General features: G+C 40.8%; 1 protein-coding gene across 1 annotated transcript in view; it reads right to left on the minus strand.

Annotated features, from left to right (window-relative positions):
• Col4a3 (collagen type IV alpha 3 chain) overlaps positions 1–16,578 on the minus strand; it is a 123,769-nt gene that overhangs the window by 36,647 nt on the left and 70,544 nt on the right. The window contains exons 15-27 of the mRNA XM_040753221.1: positions 16,155–16,214; positions 14,930–14,974; positions 14,252–14,305; positions 12,205–12,246; positions 10,333–10,420; positions 9,993–10,028; positions 7,792–7,956; positions 7,197–7,289; positions 6,711–6,806; positions 5,725–5,795; positions 4,313–4,495; positions 2,584–2,752; positions 625–717 (exon numbers count right to left, since the gene is read on the minus strand). Coding sequence (XP_040609155.1) covers positions 625–717; positions 2,584–2,752; positions 4,313–4,495; positions 5,725–5,795; positions 6,711–6,806; positions 7,197–7,289; positions 7,792–7,956; positions 9,993–10,028; positions 10,333–10,420; positions 12,205–12,246; positions 14,252–14,305; positions 14,930–14,974; positions 16,155–16,214 — 1,195 coding nt within the window. The remainder of the gene's footprint in view (positions 1–624; positions 718–2,583; positions 2,753–4,312; positions 4,496–5,724; positions 5,796–6,710; positions 6,807–7,196; positions 7,290–7,791; positions 7,957–9,992; positions 10,029–10,332; positions 10,421–12,204; positions 12,247–14,251; positions 14,306–14,929; positions 14,975–16,154; positions 16,215–16,578) is intronic.

Consider the following 16,578-nt stretch of genomic DNA (forward strand, 5'->3'; position numbering starts at 1 on the left):
CCAGCACTCTGGAGACAGAGGCAGACTATCTGTGAGTTCATGCCAGTCTGGCTTACAAAGCAAGTACCAGGACGACTAGGGTGCTTACACAGAGAAATCTGTCTCAAAACAATAACAACACACACACACACACACACACACACACACACACACACACACACACACCACTCCCGCCATTCTTTAAGAAAATCCTAAATATCTTGACCTATATGTCTTCATGTCTTGACCTATATGTCTTCCTCTGAAAATCAAAATTAAATTTCCAACCACTTTAGCAAAGAAATCAAGTTTCAAACTGAGGCTGCTGTAGGAAACACCATGATCCACAGGTGTTGCTTGCTCTTCCACCAGAAGTCATAGGGATCATTCTTCTCCTAACCTCTATAGGCAACTGTATCCCTTCTCTTTTGGAAGTGTAGCATTGGGGGCTCCAGGGGAGCGTGTAGGTAACCTCAAAGGACAACAGAAAGCCTCCTGCCAGCTTGCTTTTCAGAATGGCTTCCACTTTTGCTCTCTTTCAGACCCAAAAAATGTAATTTTTCCTTCTAAAGGAGTAGTATTTTCTCAGGAAAGTGAGAGCACCAGCTGATGACTTGGACGGTATTTGGTATGTGGGGTACTCACCAGGTAGACCACGGTGGCCAGCCTGACCAGGGGGCCCTGGAGGTCCTGGGGGACCTGGAACTGGTATTGATGTGCCAGGTTCTCCTTTAAGACCTTAAGAAAAAAACCATGATTGTAACAAAATTGTTGCATATTAAAGTATGTTTTTAGAACAGTGGGAACTATTTTAAGGGAATCATAAACACATCCCAAGGAAAATAAAACCAATCTCTGTTTTTAAAGGGTCTTAGAAGTAGTTTAGGGGTAACCAGTATTCAGAAACTTTTCTAATTGATCTGCAAATATTTATTGGCATCTGCCTAAGCCTTGCTTTACTTAATAATCCAGCAATTGGGGAGGGGGTGGAGAGATAGGTTAAGAGCAATGACTGTTCTTGGAAGAACAGTCGGTCACTCCAAGGTCTGACACTCTCATATAGACATGCATGCAGGCAAACCACCAATGCAAACAAAATAAAAATTATTATTATCTTAAAATAGCCAAGCAGGCTTGAAAGCTTGCTTGTTCAAGAAATTGATACTAAGAATGAAGCTGGAGAATAGTGGTAGGGTACCAGTTTATTGGATGGCTGGTATTCATGGAAAGCTAATGTGATATATTGAACAAAACAGCAAGTTTGAAGCTTGTCACAATGTTTGCAAGCTCCATGAGCTTGGACACTTTTCTTAACCATTTTGAGAGGTTTCCTATCTGTCACTGTGGAAATAATGGTTACCTAGCAGATAAATTCAAGGCAATGTTCTGAACATAGTGGCCAATATTAAACCATGCTTGTGATTAGTCTTCTCACAGCTGTACATGAATAATAATGAAAAATGTATGGTTCCAGTACATGAGGGGAACATTTGATAATGTACTTTATGATAATGAGCTCCTCAATTTATGATATTCATATTTAGAAAGAACAGAAGAGGGTTGGATGAAAGATTAAACAAGAGCCAATAAACTACATAAAGTTTCAGACAGAAAATTATTTAGGTTTTGTAGTTCTGATTTGTTACAACTACAAATTGTGCAGTAGCCATAGAGAACACAGAAGTATGGCTAAATTCCAATAATATCATGTACAGACACTGTAATTTGGATTTGATAAATTTTTTTTGTGTAACAGAATGTTGTTAAAATTTTCTTCAATTATTAAAAAAGATGTAGGAACCATTCTTAACTTTTGGGCCACAAAAATCCACTAATGGGGTAGGTTTGAACTTTTCATACAGTGTGCATATCCCTGGGTGAGGACAACAGCCTCCAAAGTTAAAAATAAAACAACAACAACAAACCCCCCCAAACCCATAAAACAAGCTTTACACACATGTGGATAAAAATATGTATTCACTTAATGACATATATGAACACCATGGTACCCAAATCTCAGTATAGAGAATATATTATGATGATTCTGACAGCATGGGTATCCTAGCAACCATTGTCTAAAGTGATCATAAAAGTGATGCAGGCATTCCTTGTTGAAAACTTCCCATGATACGGACCTGTTTCTCCTGGACAGAGAATTATTTTCAGCACCTATAGGTCCAAGCAACACATGGGCTTTAAAACTATTATCAATGATTTTTCAGCTATCTTAGCTATTTTGAAGTTTTGTTTGTAACCTGGAGTCACAGATCCAAGGGAAGACACTTTATTCAGGTCAATTTATTTTAATTTAATTTTATTTATTTAGTGATTTATTTTTTGCTTTTTGCCTCCCCCAAGTGCCTTGTAATTGAGTTCTACTCAACCCTTAGATACCGATGATTACAGGAAGTTTCAGACGAACTGCCTGTGACAGAGGACATGGATTTTCTCTGTCATGTCTTTACTTGGCTCTTCCCAATATCTGAGGAGACATAGTTGTCAGGAACAAATTTATGTTTATATTCATTATTCTGAAGGAGTTTTGCTAGCTGTGGGACCATCCCCACTTCACAGAAAAGCAAGACTTGAAAAAAACTAACCAACCGGCTTCTCCAGGTGGTCCCGGGGATCCAGGAACTCCTTGCATTCCCTTTGGACCTGTTTCTCCTTGAGATCCATAGCCTGGTGGTCCAGCTGGTCCTGCAGGTCCTGGAGGCCCAGGTATTCCAGGAGCCCCTGGAGGTCCCTGGTCCCCTTTCCTTCCACTTAGGGCCTGTGACAACAGGAACACGTTTGGTAGTGTCTCAGTTCAGTATCTCCTTACCACAGATTGGTATTAGCCCAAATAGGGGGACTAGTGAGGCTTTCTGAGATTCCCTGGGCCTGTAGATGCACCAGGAAAAACTGCCTACCATATCTACATTTGGGGGGAGTCAGATTCACCTTGTTAGAGAATCTGTTAATGAATGGCGTGTGTGTTTGTGAGAGACAGAGAGACAGACAAATACACATACACACAGAGAGAGAGAGAGAGAGAGAGAGAGAGAGAGAGAGAGAGAGAGAGAGAGAGAGAGAGAGAGAGAGAGAGAGAGAGAGAGGGAAGGGAGAAAGGGAGAAAGGGAGAGAGAGAGAGAGGAGAGGAGAGAGAGAGAGAGGAGACGAGAGAGAGAGAGAGGAGAGGAGAGGAGGAGGTGGAGGAGAGAGAGAGAGAGAGAGAGAGAGAGAGAGAGAGAGAGAGAGAGAGAGAGAGAATCTTCAAACTTTCTTATCAAGTTTCCTCAAACTGTCCCACATAAGAACCTTTTTATTGGATAAATCTGATTAACCCTTTGGAAAAGTGGAAAAGCTGGCATTTTGTAGATTAATTTGGGCAAATTTCTCACAGGTATATCGTGGCAGACCTGTGGCATGTCACTCTGTGACACATTCAGTTGAATGTGTGAAAAATTCTATACCATGAAAATAATATTTATATTAACAGAAATGTTTTAAACATTTTATCTCTTCATTTGACTAATATATCCCTAAATAGTGTATCCTGTTTTTTATTGTTTTTATTTTTTGGAGACAGGGTTTCTCTGACTAACAGCCCTGACTGTCCTGGAACTCACTTTGTAGACCAGGCTGGCCTCGAACTCACAGAAATCCACTTCCTTCTGCCTCCCGAGTGCTGGGATTAAAGGCATGCGCCACCACCCAGCCAATATTGTATCTTTCATGCATTTGCTTAGAAGAATGAGAACGACCCCAGGATGTTTACTAAAAATTTCCCTTGCTAGCAATTTTGTCTTGTTTCCTTTTCCCTTCTTCTTTACAGCCCTGCCCCTCTCCTTATTTTTAGTTTTTATTTTTTGAGGATGGATCTCACATCCCATAATAACCTAGAACTTTCTATGTAGCTAAGAATGACCTTGAGCTTCTGCTCTGACTTCCTCCAGCTTGGACTGCAGATATGTGCAGCCACACCTCGTTTATCCCGTGTTGAGGATCAAATCCAGAGTTTCCTCTGTGCTAGGAAGAGCTCTGCCAAGTGAGCCATGTCTTCTACCTATGTGTTGGCGCTTTTCTACATTGAATTAGATCCATGTATTGAGATACAGGTGTGAACCAGAGTCGCTATCAGTGTAGAGCTTCAGTTGGACTGAGCCACTGAAAAGAGCTTATTTATTTTGTCAAAATGCTATGAATATTTGCTTGGATTACTACTGCTATTTTGATGCTTGTTTTGTGGCTAGGGTGAAGAACTATGTATTTTTGGTGATCACATTATCTCCCAGTTTGTGAGCATTTTGCTACAGAGTGAAAATGTTAAAAAAAAATCCTAAATACGAACCGGTTCACCTCTAGGTCCTGGCAGTCCTTTTGCTCCTGGACTTCCAGAAATTCCATCGAAGCCCTTTCTCCCTGGCAGGCCTCTGAGCCCAGGATCACCTGGGTCACCCTCTTGCCCCCAGGGTAGAGGTGTTTCACCTTTGCTTCCTTTTGGTCCTGGGTGTCCTTGGTCCCCTGGGAATCCCTATGGCGATACAAAAGTGAGTGGCTTTCTGTTTTGGTAGAGCTGTCCTTGGTCAGTCTTAAAAACATTAGCAATAAGAACTTTTGAATTTTAATAAACATGGGTTTCCCCTAAAACACATTTAATATTTACATGTTGACAAACATATGTAGTTGTGTGTTTATATAAACACCCAATATACACATACTATTAAATACATATGTTAGAGATTGATTAGTTATTGTAACACAATGACCCATGACACCGCTCTCTGAAAAGTAGACAGCCCAGTGCCCTCCTTAGTCTCGGTGTCTCTCTTCTGCTCTAGGGGTAAATACTAGAACATGGATGTCATTTAGCATACATTACTGTTGGTGGAGGGGGAGCGTTGCTTTTCAAGACAGAGACTCAAACTGTGAACCAGGCTGAAGTCACAGAAATCCTGTCTCAGTATCCAGTGTTAGGATTACAGGTATAATCCACCATCTTAACTGTTAACATGAATTTTTTGTGTGTTACAAATATCATGTCATTTATTTACTTTGTATTTTTTTAACTTCCCAAACTGAAAAAAAACTACCTAGACAGTATAAGTCAATATGATACAAACAATAATTACTTCATTGACATAGTAGAAATTCTACATGGCATACCATCATCATAATTCAGACTGTTTCAGTGTTAATAATTTTTAACATGTGTTTCTTACTTATCAAATATAACTTTCTAATTCATTATAATGAATAGAATTAATTACAGGGTTACGTATGGCATAGTATAATGACACATGATCAGTCATTTTAACAGCTATATTGAGATAAAAAGGTATATAAAGATATATTGAGGTATAAACTACATAGCATAAAATTGATCCTTTACATGTGTATATATGTAAATAGATATGTATACATATAATTATCAGTAAAATTCAGTGATATTAACCATAGTCAGCATTAAAACATCTTCATTGCTCCCCCAAATACCCTCAAATTCATCACCAATGCCTGTTTCCACACTCAGCCCCAGGCAATGACCTAATTTCTGTTTCTGCTACCACTAAAAATGACATGTGGATAAATAAATTCACTGATTTGCTCATTTATTCAACAAGTACCCGTGAAGCACTTCAGTTCTCTCAGTTAAAAACCTACACTCTGACATCGACTGCTGACCCAAGTGAGGTGCAGTCATGTTTCCAGAGGACTGGGCTTTCCAAGCTGAAGCTAGAGTTTATAACCATGAAATCTTACTGCAAATCCTGGGAGACCTGCACTTCCGGGGGACCCCGGGTTTCCTTTCATACCAGGTGTGCCTCGTGCTCCTGCAAAGCAATGTATTATGATCTGTTGAGCAGAGCCGTGTATGGAGAAAACACAACATTTCCTTATGAGGACAGAAAGAGAATTTTCACTCTGAACCAGCCACGCAGTCAAAAGTTGTCAACCACAGGAGCACTTAGATCCCAGCTTCCTGGCCCTGACAACCTTGTAATTTTAAGGACATATATATTTATTTTTCTTGTAATAAAGATAATACATGCTCATTGAAGAAAAGTATGCAGTAGAAAAATTGTGAATCTACCACCAGAAAGTTAACATTTGCTCAATTTTAGTATATGTTATAAATTTTTATAACCATAGATTCATAAGTGCTATTTTAGAATCATATACTGTACATGCCAATAAGTGTAGATATATAGACCCATTTCAAAACCTTTTTGACTATTATCTGTCTAGGCTATACTTTGTTTTAATGCTGGAGTATAATAGGCTAGAGCCGAGTGACTGACAGGCCTCTTGAATGTGCCATTCAGGGCTTCTTACTACTATCACCCCCAGGGCTGTGAGCATGGCTGCTAATGTTTAATTGCACTCATGTGCTTACAAGAAAAATAAATCCCGAATATATCCTGGACTCTCTCAAAGGTGGGACTGAGGAGGGCTGCGTGTTTGGCAAGGTAGTTCGCTTGCTTTATCTGTGGGTCCCCTGCGGGACACTCTTTACAATTCCCAGGTGAGAAGAGCCTTCACTAGAAATCAGCTACCCAAATGGAACTGGGAAAAACATGCTAGGCTTATGAGATTTTGACTGACTTCATGGTAACATAGTTGTCTTTAGAACTCTTTCTTTAAGTTCATTATGATAGCCAGGCAACCTAACACCCTTCCCAATGTCCCAGTCTGTTTACTTTCCTGTCCCTACAAAGTTACAAAATTTCAGGCAAATTGTTCAATACCTGGAATTCCTTTGTCACCGTCTAATCCTGGAAACCCAGGGGGACCAGGAGGCCCTGGGATGCAAGGGCACTGTGTACACGGAAGGCCTGGTTCTCCTGCATTGGGACAGTGCATGCATCAGTTTCCAAGCCACACAAACTGGTCAGAAAGGACCCCCATTTATTTCAATATGTTTTTAATGTTGTGAAACTAATCACAGTATTAATTTACATTTCCTTATATACTCTCTGAGCTATGACTCATTGAGAGAGGAAAGCCGAAGAATCTACCCAAAGCATCTTCTGTTTCAGTTTCTCCCTGTGCTGTTAGGCTAGACTCTCACTTAGGGTTAGCCAGCAATTCATTGCAAGCTAAATGGGTTACCAATTTACAGACAAGTGGAAAAGAAGTCATTCTCTGACTAGTTGAGATCACTGCTGCTTGGATTGGTGAAGCGGTGATGGAAGTGGGCTTTTTAAATAGAATAACACTGGGTTTGAACAAACCTTTGGGCCCATCAATTCCTGGGTCTCCTGGGGGTCCTATATTGCCTGGCACTCCATGGTCACCAGGTGGACCTGGGTGGAAAACTGTGCCACCTAGGAAAAGACACCATCAGAGATCAGTTTTTTTGTCTGGGTATATCAGTGGTTAGAGTGCTTGTCTGACAAGCAAGAGATGCATGGGGCCCTTGGTTCAATGATCAACACTGACACAACACAAAACAACAACAACACCGCCAGACACACACACACACACACACACACACACACACACACACACACACACACACACACAGAGTTGATTTTTATTTGAGTTCTTCCAAAAAGCAAATTTTAAATACTCATATGATTTTACATGCATTTCCTCCATTCTTCTGGTGGAAGCTGAACCTTTGGAAGTTTATCTACAACTGAGAAGATGCATGCTGACCAATTCTTCCAAAGATATATTGTTTTACTTATACTTTCTAGGTTTATACACAGGCACATGTACTGTGTCTGCATTTAGATGGGTTTAAGTGGTTGTTCTTAGGAAGTTCTGTGTCACCTATCTGCCATAGGACAAGTGACTCCTAAATAGTCCATTTTCTATATTTACCTGGAGGTCCTGGAGGTCCTGGTGGACCTGGCAGACCTGGTGAACCAGGGCAGCCCAGGGGTCCTGGAGGACCCACAGTGTCTTTTCCAGAGGGTCCTCTCTCGCCTTTGCTTCCTTTCAAGCCTGGCCATCCAGGGGGTCCTCTGAGGCCAGGCCTTGATGGTCCTTGGAAGAAAGAAACATTTATATTGTTACAATTTTTTTCTGATGAATATGTTTATATTTCAGTTGAAAACAGAAAGATACATTCTTATTTATAAGAATTATACCGTTGATAGCCACATAAAGCCTATAAAATAAAAGGTGACTATCCTTCCTTCCTTGGTGGCTTTGTTAGATCACATCATATTAAGACGCTGTGCAAAACATCCCATTTCAACAAGATGACTTGTGTAGTTTATTACAAGGAGCAGAAACAGGGTCTGGGCTGTGCTGTAGACTTCATGTATAATTGCTTGTGAGGAGTTCTTGCACGTGTGTTATTTTATAGATTTTTTAAAATTAGAGACTAGAGGATGCTTAATTTTGGCACCCCGAAATGAGAAAGAACAAGTTGTAATTAAAATGTATTTCCACCATATAAAGGTGGGGAAAGGGCAGGCATATCTGCATAGAGACACTAGGCTAGATGGTATAGACCCAACTCTAAGTCAGCATGTTGTGTTCTGCCTCTTAAACAATTGAACTATTAGGAGGAGTGATATCGCCACCAAAGGGCTAAGAAACCAGCTTGTTGTTAATTGAGCCTAAAACCAAATCCTTCTGATCATTATCTACTTCAAAATCTTGTAGTTTTCTGTTCACTGCCTTCATAAAGGAGACAGTGGTTGCCTTAGGGGCTTGGGATGGGGAAGGAAGTCTTCTTGAGTCTTTATGAGGATGCTGCTCATTCTAGCTTCAGGAGCTACCCACAGCTAACATGCATACATAAGTCTATACACATTCTAGCTTCAGGAGCTGCTCACTGCTAACATCTATACATAAACCTATATACATTTTAGCTTCAGGAGAGACCCACCAGTAACATGCATATATAAGTATATATACATGTGTGTGTGTAGCAGGTATATACAGGCACATACAACATTTGTCATTTTCTATATCTGTTAATTTGCCTCCTTTAAAAAGAACATGGTGCAGTCACCATTGATGGGTTTTTGTGGACACATCTCTGATGCTAGTCTTTATCTCTTGGAGGGTAAATGTTCAAGTGATACAGAGATGAAAGTATAAAACTTTAGAGAAAAAGTGTCAGACATGGTGCATGCCTTTCCTCACACTCAGAAGGCAGAGGCAGGCGGATCTCTGTGAGTTTGAGGCTAGCCTGGTTTACAAAGAGAGTTCCTGGATAGCCAGGGCTACACAGGGAAACTCTTGAAAAACAAAAATCAAAGCAAAGAATCAAACAAACAAAAAAGCTAAACAACAACAACATCAAAAAACAAGCAAGCAAAAAACCCAGCAAAAAACCATAAACAATTTTACAGAAAAAGTTTCATTACAATGTAGGTATCCGGTTTGTCAGAGGCAAGGAGTGTTCATGCACCTTGATGCACAGGGGGAATCTGGGGCTGCCAGGTATATTGTCGGGGGGGGGGCAGTGCTGTACAGTGCCTGCAAGTGATGGTCCTAGGTAACACAGTGCATGTTAGAAGAGAGATGTTTGTAGCCCGAGCCAATCAGCATCCGGGGTTGCTATTACTCCCTGTGTTTCTCTGCCTCAGCTTTGCTTTCTGTATTAGTTTTATTATCATCTCCTTAGAACAAAATGATCTTGATTTTTTCCTGTTACTTCGGTGAATTTTCATTAAGAAATAAAATATGTAGATAAAAAACAATGTAAGTATCCCTGTAGGCCTTGTATTATTTAACACAAACAGCTATTTTCAACCAACCTTCTTGCTGTGACGTCAATGTTTTTCTACCTTTGTGCCACCTCTGAAAATCAGGGCTCCTGCTCATACCCCAAAGTCATATGCTTACACTTAAAATCCTTGAGAGTTGCTTTATCTGTTTGTTTCAGTGTCTGCCACTTTTCCAACATAGGCCACAAATATAACTGTTAAGAAGCTAGAAACTCATTTAGATCCATAAATGGGAATTTCTTTTATAAATAATATGAACTTGAAAAAAACAATAGTTTTTCCCATTTTAGTAGCATTCTTTATGTGTACTCAAAGAAACACAAACAACAAACATACCAGGACTTCCAGGAACTCCAGGGGGACCACTGGGACCTGAGAATACATTACATCAATTAATTGCTTGCAAAGTTATAGGTACTCCCTACCCACTGTTTAAATCTTCTATGAGGATATCATTGTAGTAACCATTTAACTTGTAAGGTATACTACTTACATAATTTTCAAGTAAAACATGAAAATTGGAAGCACAAAAAGTACCTCCACTTGTGTAAAGTAGGAATTCCCCTTCCTCTCTCACTTGGAAACTATCAGAGTTCTATAAATAAACACTGCTCATCACTTTGAAAGAAAGACAGAACAATGATAGTAAAGGCTTTGGAAAGAAACGTGTCCTTACCCTGTGGGCCACGAGCACCTTTGGGCCCAGGTGGGCCTGGCATTCCTTTATCTCCCTTTTCCAGGTACGACACGTCATAATATACTGTCTTAAAGGAGAAGGCAAGGAATAAACAGGGAAGTTACTGGAGGACTGCTCGCCAACCCTGCTGCTTACTTCACTCTCTTCATTTTGACCTAAAAAGGAATTTCCTTGTTTTCCTGAGTTCTGAGGTTTTCATATTAGCAGAAATATAGTGGTCATGTCCATGACAAAGATGACCATTCTGATATCATTATTTATATCATGGGCTTTCCACTAGAACTACATTTTATTTAATTACATTTTCTAAAAGTCTTTTTGTTTTTTGTTCTTTCTTTCTGTGATGGGAATCAAACTCAGGGCCTTGTGCATGCAAGCACTGGGCCACAGGGCTGTACCCTTAGCCCTAGAAATACGTTTTATGATGTGACTCAACTAGCACATTTATGTATTCATTGACTTAGAAAAATAAAGTAACAAGAGCCTTTATTTAGGTCTCGAATAGTAAATTAAAAAGTTATCAGTAACAATGACATAATAGTGATTGTCATGAGTTCCACAATGTTATCTGTACAGCTGCTGGATATTGGTCTCTGCTATGGCCTATGATTTTCCTAGCAGGTCCATAAAAGCTTTTTTGGGGGAGTGAGTTGCATCTGAAAGAGAAAGATACAGATTTTTGGGACCCACCTTCATTCAGTAAGTTATATGGCTTGTGGGGGGGTCTGAGAACTGAATTTTAAAAAACAACTTATTTTATGTATGTGAGGGTTTTCCTGCATATATGTGTGTGTACCACTTAAGTGCCTGGCACCCAGAGACCAGAAGAGGGCATCGGATCCCCTGGAACTGGAGTTACAGATAGTTATGAACCACTGTGTTTGTGCTGGGATCCAATCCACTTGTCTTTGCAAAGACCAGTTAATTGCTTTTTCTTCACTTCTGACCATCTCTTCAGCACCTCACTTATTGTGTGTGTGTGTGTGTGTGTGTGTGTGTGTGTGCATGTGTGGGGGTGGGGATGGGGAGTATGTGTATATAGGTACAGATTCCCAAAGTGGCTAGAGGCTCAGATCCCCTGAAGCTGGAGTCACAGGTGATTATGTGTTACCAAGTGTGGGTGTTAAGAGCCCAGCTCAGTTCCCCTGAAAGACCAGTAGGCACTCTTAACCTCTCTCCAGCCTTGAGAATGACATTGTTTTTAATGAGATGCATCCCATGACTCTTGCCATCCTGGGTCATGTGTACAGTCTGTACAGTCAGACATACAAACCCTGCTCAGCAAACTGGCTAGGAGACTGACTGCTTTGAAAGCATCAGTAGACCTGAGAGCCAGCAGTCCCTCCCATTCTTCTCCTGAGCCCTGCAGGATCATCAAATTCATGTCTGTTAGGCATGGTGATGCTCCCAGTGTGGTGGAGCTTGGGTTTTGTAGGGACTGATTCCTGTTGACCTGCCTGAAGCTGAGCTGCAGCTGCCTGCTGTTAAAAGTGGTCGATGCCAAAGGAAGGACCAGGCTCTCTCATCCCTAGGTACCCAGCAGCCTTCTTGTTCCACATTGAGAACACAGGGTCACCTTGGACAAACTGTGACGAAGCCAAGTTTTTTTGTTTTTTGTTTCTTGTTCTGAGTCCAAGATGGGCTTTATTAGTACATTCTAGGACTCAAACATAATCAAATCAAAATATTTATCTATTGCCACATGGGTAAATAATGACATCAGTTATTTGCCTTGGCTAGATAAAAATGTAAATGCTCTCATATTCATCATAACAGTGAATGAGATATGCTGATTCAAAACTTGCTCAGTACTTGAAGGAACTTGATGTTGTTATTTCTAGTTACACTTACTGGACCAGGAAATCCTGGAGGGCCAATGTCTCCTTTCCATCCCTGTATAGAAGACAGTTACAGATGAATATGCAAGCCCAATGAAGCATAGTTAAAAAAACAAAATGCAAGGTTTGACAATAAGTTAATAGTCAAGATTGTGTCATTTAGGTTTAATGTGCAAACCAGATTACAGGGTCATTGCTTTTAAGTCATTTTCCGGGCCAGGCATTGCCTAGGTGGAGTTTGTCTGCAAGGCTGGGAAGAAGGGAATGTTAGCCTGTCTGTTTTCCTCCTTCCCTCAGTGTCCCCTTTTCTTTCTTTCTTTTTTTTTTTTTTTGATTTTCAAGACAGGGTTTCTCTGTGGCTTTGGAGGCTGTCCTGGAACTAGCTCTGTAGACCAGGCTGGTCTCGAACTCACAGAGATCCGCCTGTCTCTGCCTCCCGAGTGCTGGGATTAAAGGCGAGCGCCACCACCGCCCGGCCAGTGTCCCCTTTTCTGAATGGTCACATGCCTTGTGTGTCCACATTCTCACACAGACTGTAGTCGTCGTATAGCCAGGCCAAGGTTGTAGTTAACCGTCAGTGTACCGACCTCCTTTGCTTCAAGAGGGCAATTCAAAATTCTTATTATTAAAAGGCAGACATTGAATGTGAACATACATCTTTGTACATGTGAACTATTTGTGGACAATGGCAGCATCTCAGAAGCACGTGGTGTGGAATACTCTACACAGTTAGCTGATTGTGACCTTTCAGGGACACATGTCCCAGGCTGAGGTCCCAGGGTCCAGACTACATGACCTCAGAGGACCAGATGGATCACTGCTGCTGTCAGCCTTTTCTGATAGCCTCCTCTTAGGGACCTGATACTTAACTACAGTGAGAGTCCCGAGCCAGCTAGTGTCAACTTCAACCACCCAGAACATTGTTTTATCTCTTCCTTGAGAGCCTTCTTGAGATGTTTATCTGTCCTTTCATTTTAGCAAGTATGCTTGACACCAATTTTTTCCCTGGGTCCTGTTATTATTTACTCTAAGGCATTCAAATAAGTGTGATTTAAAAAAGAAAAAAAAAAGACCACAAAGGTCTTTCATGTCTTTTCAAACTGCTATCAATGATCAACAAAATAAGTTTACATTAGTCCATGGGGAAATCTCCCTGTCTAACACAAGAGTGAACCAGCTTGCTCTACAAAGGCTCAGTCAGCACTGTCATAGCCAGCACTGTTAGAGGGAGAGGCAGGGGAAAAGACCCGAGAGGAGCAGTCTTTCCACAAGATTGACAGGATGTCTGGTCGGCGTCCATAGTTATCACTGCACATATTTATCAAGTCATGCCTGGAGACTGAGAATGTTTCACTCCTTGGTCCTCTTAGATTCCCAGCCAATGGTCAAGTCACAGCTTTTAATCTCAATACTTCGCTAATAAAAACGTAATTTTTTAAAAAAGCAATACATATGGACAGGCAAGATGGTTCAGTGGGTGAACGCACTTGTCATCAAGCCTGACTGTCCAAGTTGATTCCCCAAACCCACATGGTAGAAGAGAGAAGCAACTCACAATAAGTCCTCTCTGACCTCCACAAGGGTGCTCTGCCTCATGGGCCTTCCCACAATAAATAAATAAAAGTGAGACGAAGGGTAGTATAGCAATAACAACAATCTAAAGGAGATTGAAATCTAGAAAGACAGACTGGAAGGGATTTATGAACCACAATGAGTGAGATCGTGGATTACACATTCTCACAGGAAAAGAAACCACTGTCAAAGGTGGAGAGGAAGGGAAGACAGTCCACAAAAGCCTGCTATGTATTTCACAAAGACAACTGTGAAGCAACTTTTGGATTGAGTAGTAATATCGAGACACATTCAGCTGGGCAAATGAAATGCTAAGTAATACCAACGGCTTCCGTTATATGTGGAAACTTCGGAAGACAGATTTAAAACATGTACTTCAATTCAACATTGCTTAAAGAATTTTTATAAAGCCCAAGATTGCAATTCCTTCTTCCTGGGAAGGTAGGTAATGCCCAACTAGTTGGAAAAGACTGAAGAAAGGATGTTACCTTAATGCCAGATTCACCCATTAACCCAGGAAAGCCTCTGTTGCCCTTGGCTCCCTAGAGAAAAGATAAAGGGGCAGTAGATTAGAAGACATGAGTCAATTGCATCTCAATGAAACATGTACAGTCTGAACTTATTTAATTTTAAAATATTTAAAAATTTTTTCAAAGTCAATATGTAATAGTTGCACAAACATTTGGTATACAATGTGATGTTTCGAGATCACATTGGTTGTGATCTATATAATCACAGTGTATCTACTCGATTTGTGTACTTCATGTATTGATCAGGTCAAGGAACTAGTTCATCCACCCCCTCAATTGTCTGTCATTTCGTTATGGTGTTAAAAATACTCCTAACTATTTTCAAGTAGACAATGCACCATTGTTGATTATAGTTAACTTACTGTGAGACTGAGCCTGGGAGTAAATGTAACTTCTGGACCTACTGACTAACCATGCCCTGTCCCTCCAACTCACCACAGCTCTTAGCTCCTGGTATCTACTCTCCTACTCTAAGAAATTAGCTGCTGTAGATACTGTCTGAGAACACTGAGCAGTATTGATCCCGCTGTGTCTGGAACAGTGTTAAGTGTGCTCAGTTGACCTTCATCTGATGACTCTCAACATCCTTCACCTACAATCACTGCTATTTCCAGGATATCAACAGGTATGTTTTACCTCAGTGCCAGGGAATCCAGGAGCACCATCTTTTCCAGGTTTCCCCTAAAACAAAACCACTGAAGTTTTACTATAAGTTAATCCAGTTGATTTTAGTAAATATAGAAAAAAAATCCATGGTACAATCTCACTTTGACAGCAGGAAAGAAAGCCCCCAGGGAGGTTCCTCACTGACTTATCTCTTAACGTAAGACTCCTAACCTTTCAGGCAATAGGCATCTCTCACAGGGAAGGCAGAAGCCAGGTAAGATCAGTGATTAGAGTCAAAAGGAGGGAGAGAAGAGAATGGCTAAATTTTGAGTGTAGTTCATGTCCCATCCTGATATTCGAGGGAGACTCAGGGAAGCACCAAGCTGAGAGGTAAGCAAGGGGTTTAGAGAGAAGGAAGTATTTACAACTTATTGATTCGAAATGTAATTTCTTAAATCCTGGATAAATATTTAAATATTGTGGTGTCTGAGAAGACATGACCTTAGGTGAAATATTTCTGATAAAATTGAAAATTAGGCAAGCTTGAATCAGTTTTCCTTGAACATCCCCACTCCACTTCCTTCTCCCCAATCCATGCTTTTTAGAGTTTTTACATGATATAATCTTTTTAAAATCTTCCAAAATGTAGCTGAATGGGGGAGGGGCCCCAGTCTCTTCTGTGTTCTCAGCATAACACTTCCAGAAACACTACATGCTGTGTTATGTCTCCACTCCGGCTGCTTCTGATGTGCTGTCATTCCCAGGAGCCCACTGCCTAGCCAATCAGGGACCTGATTGCAGAGTGAGACACATTAGCAAGCTAGGCCAATCCAATTGAACCTCTGGAGTTTTCGATAGGTGCGTGCGTGCGTGCGTGCGTGCGTGCGTGCGTGCGTGTGTGTGTGTGTGTGTGTGTGTGTGTGTGGTTTCTTCTTAGATGTCATTAGCCTGAAGTTGTCATTCCTTTCTCCTTTCACAGAAGATCCTCGTTTGTTGGATAGACCTTGTGCCCAGAGAAGAGTAGTGAGGCAGGGAGAGTCCTGCCCCAGCTTTCAGGTTCTAAAGTCCCTGGAACTTGTTTTAGGGTTGAATTTTTCAGCTATTTGGAAAAGTACATCCTACCTACCAAAACTTAAAAACATTCAAAACAAAACAAAACAAAAAGCATTGCTAGTTGGAGCATCTCACTTTGCAACTCTAAGAGTCCCAAGTCCTGCCTTCCTTTGGCTGACATGGTGCTGAATAGCCAACTTACCCTTGGACCAGGCTCTCCAGGAACACCCTTTTCTGATCCATAGGAGTCTCCAGGTGGCCCCTGTATGGTCAAATCATGAAAAGCTTTGAAAAATGTACTACCTGATTTTTGTACTTTCATTGATTAAAAAATGTGTCCCTTCTGATGGCCATATCTAAAATTAAATAATATAAAAGAGAAATCTTATCATAAGAATTATTTTTATATTAAAATTTGTGGGAGGAATGCTGAGGTATAGCTATTCACAGTTGATGGCTTTTGGCAGGGGTTTGGGTGGGGAAAAGACTCAGTTTTCTTTAAGGGGCTGGCTGCTGGGTGTTGGACTGTGTCCCAGTGTTCTTGGACTTGGTTTCTTCTTCTTCTTCTTTCTTCTTCTTTCTTCTTCTTCTTCTTTCTTCTTCTTTCTTCTTCTTCTTCTTCTTCT

Source organism: Mesocricetus auratus, unplaced genomic scaffold (genome assembly GCF_017639785.1).
Source record: "Mesocricetus auratus isolate SY011 unplaced genomic scaffold, BCM_Maur_2.0 Super-Scaffold_100010, whole genome shotgun sequence".
In the NCBI taxonomy this organism is placed as follows: domain Eukaryota; kingdom Metazoa; phylum Chordata; class Mammalia; order Rodentia; family Cricetidae; genus Mesocricetus; species Mesocricetus auratus.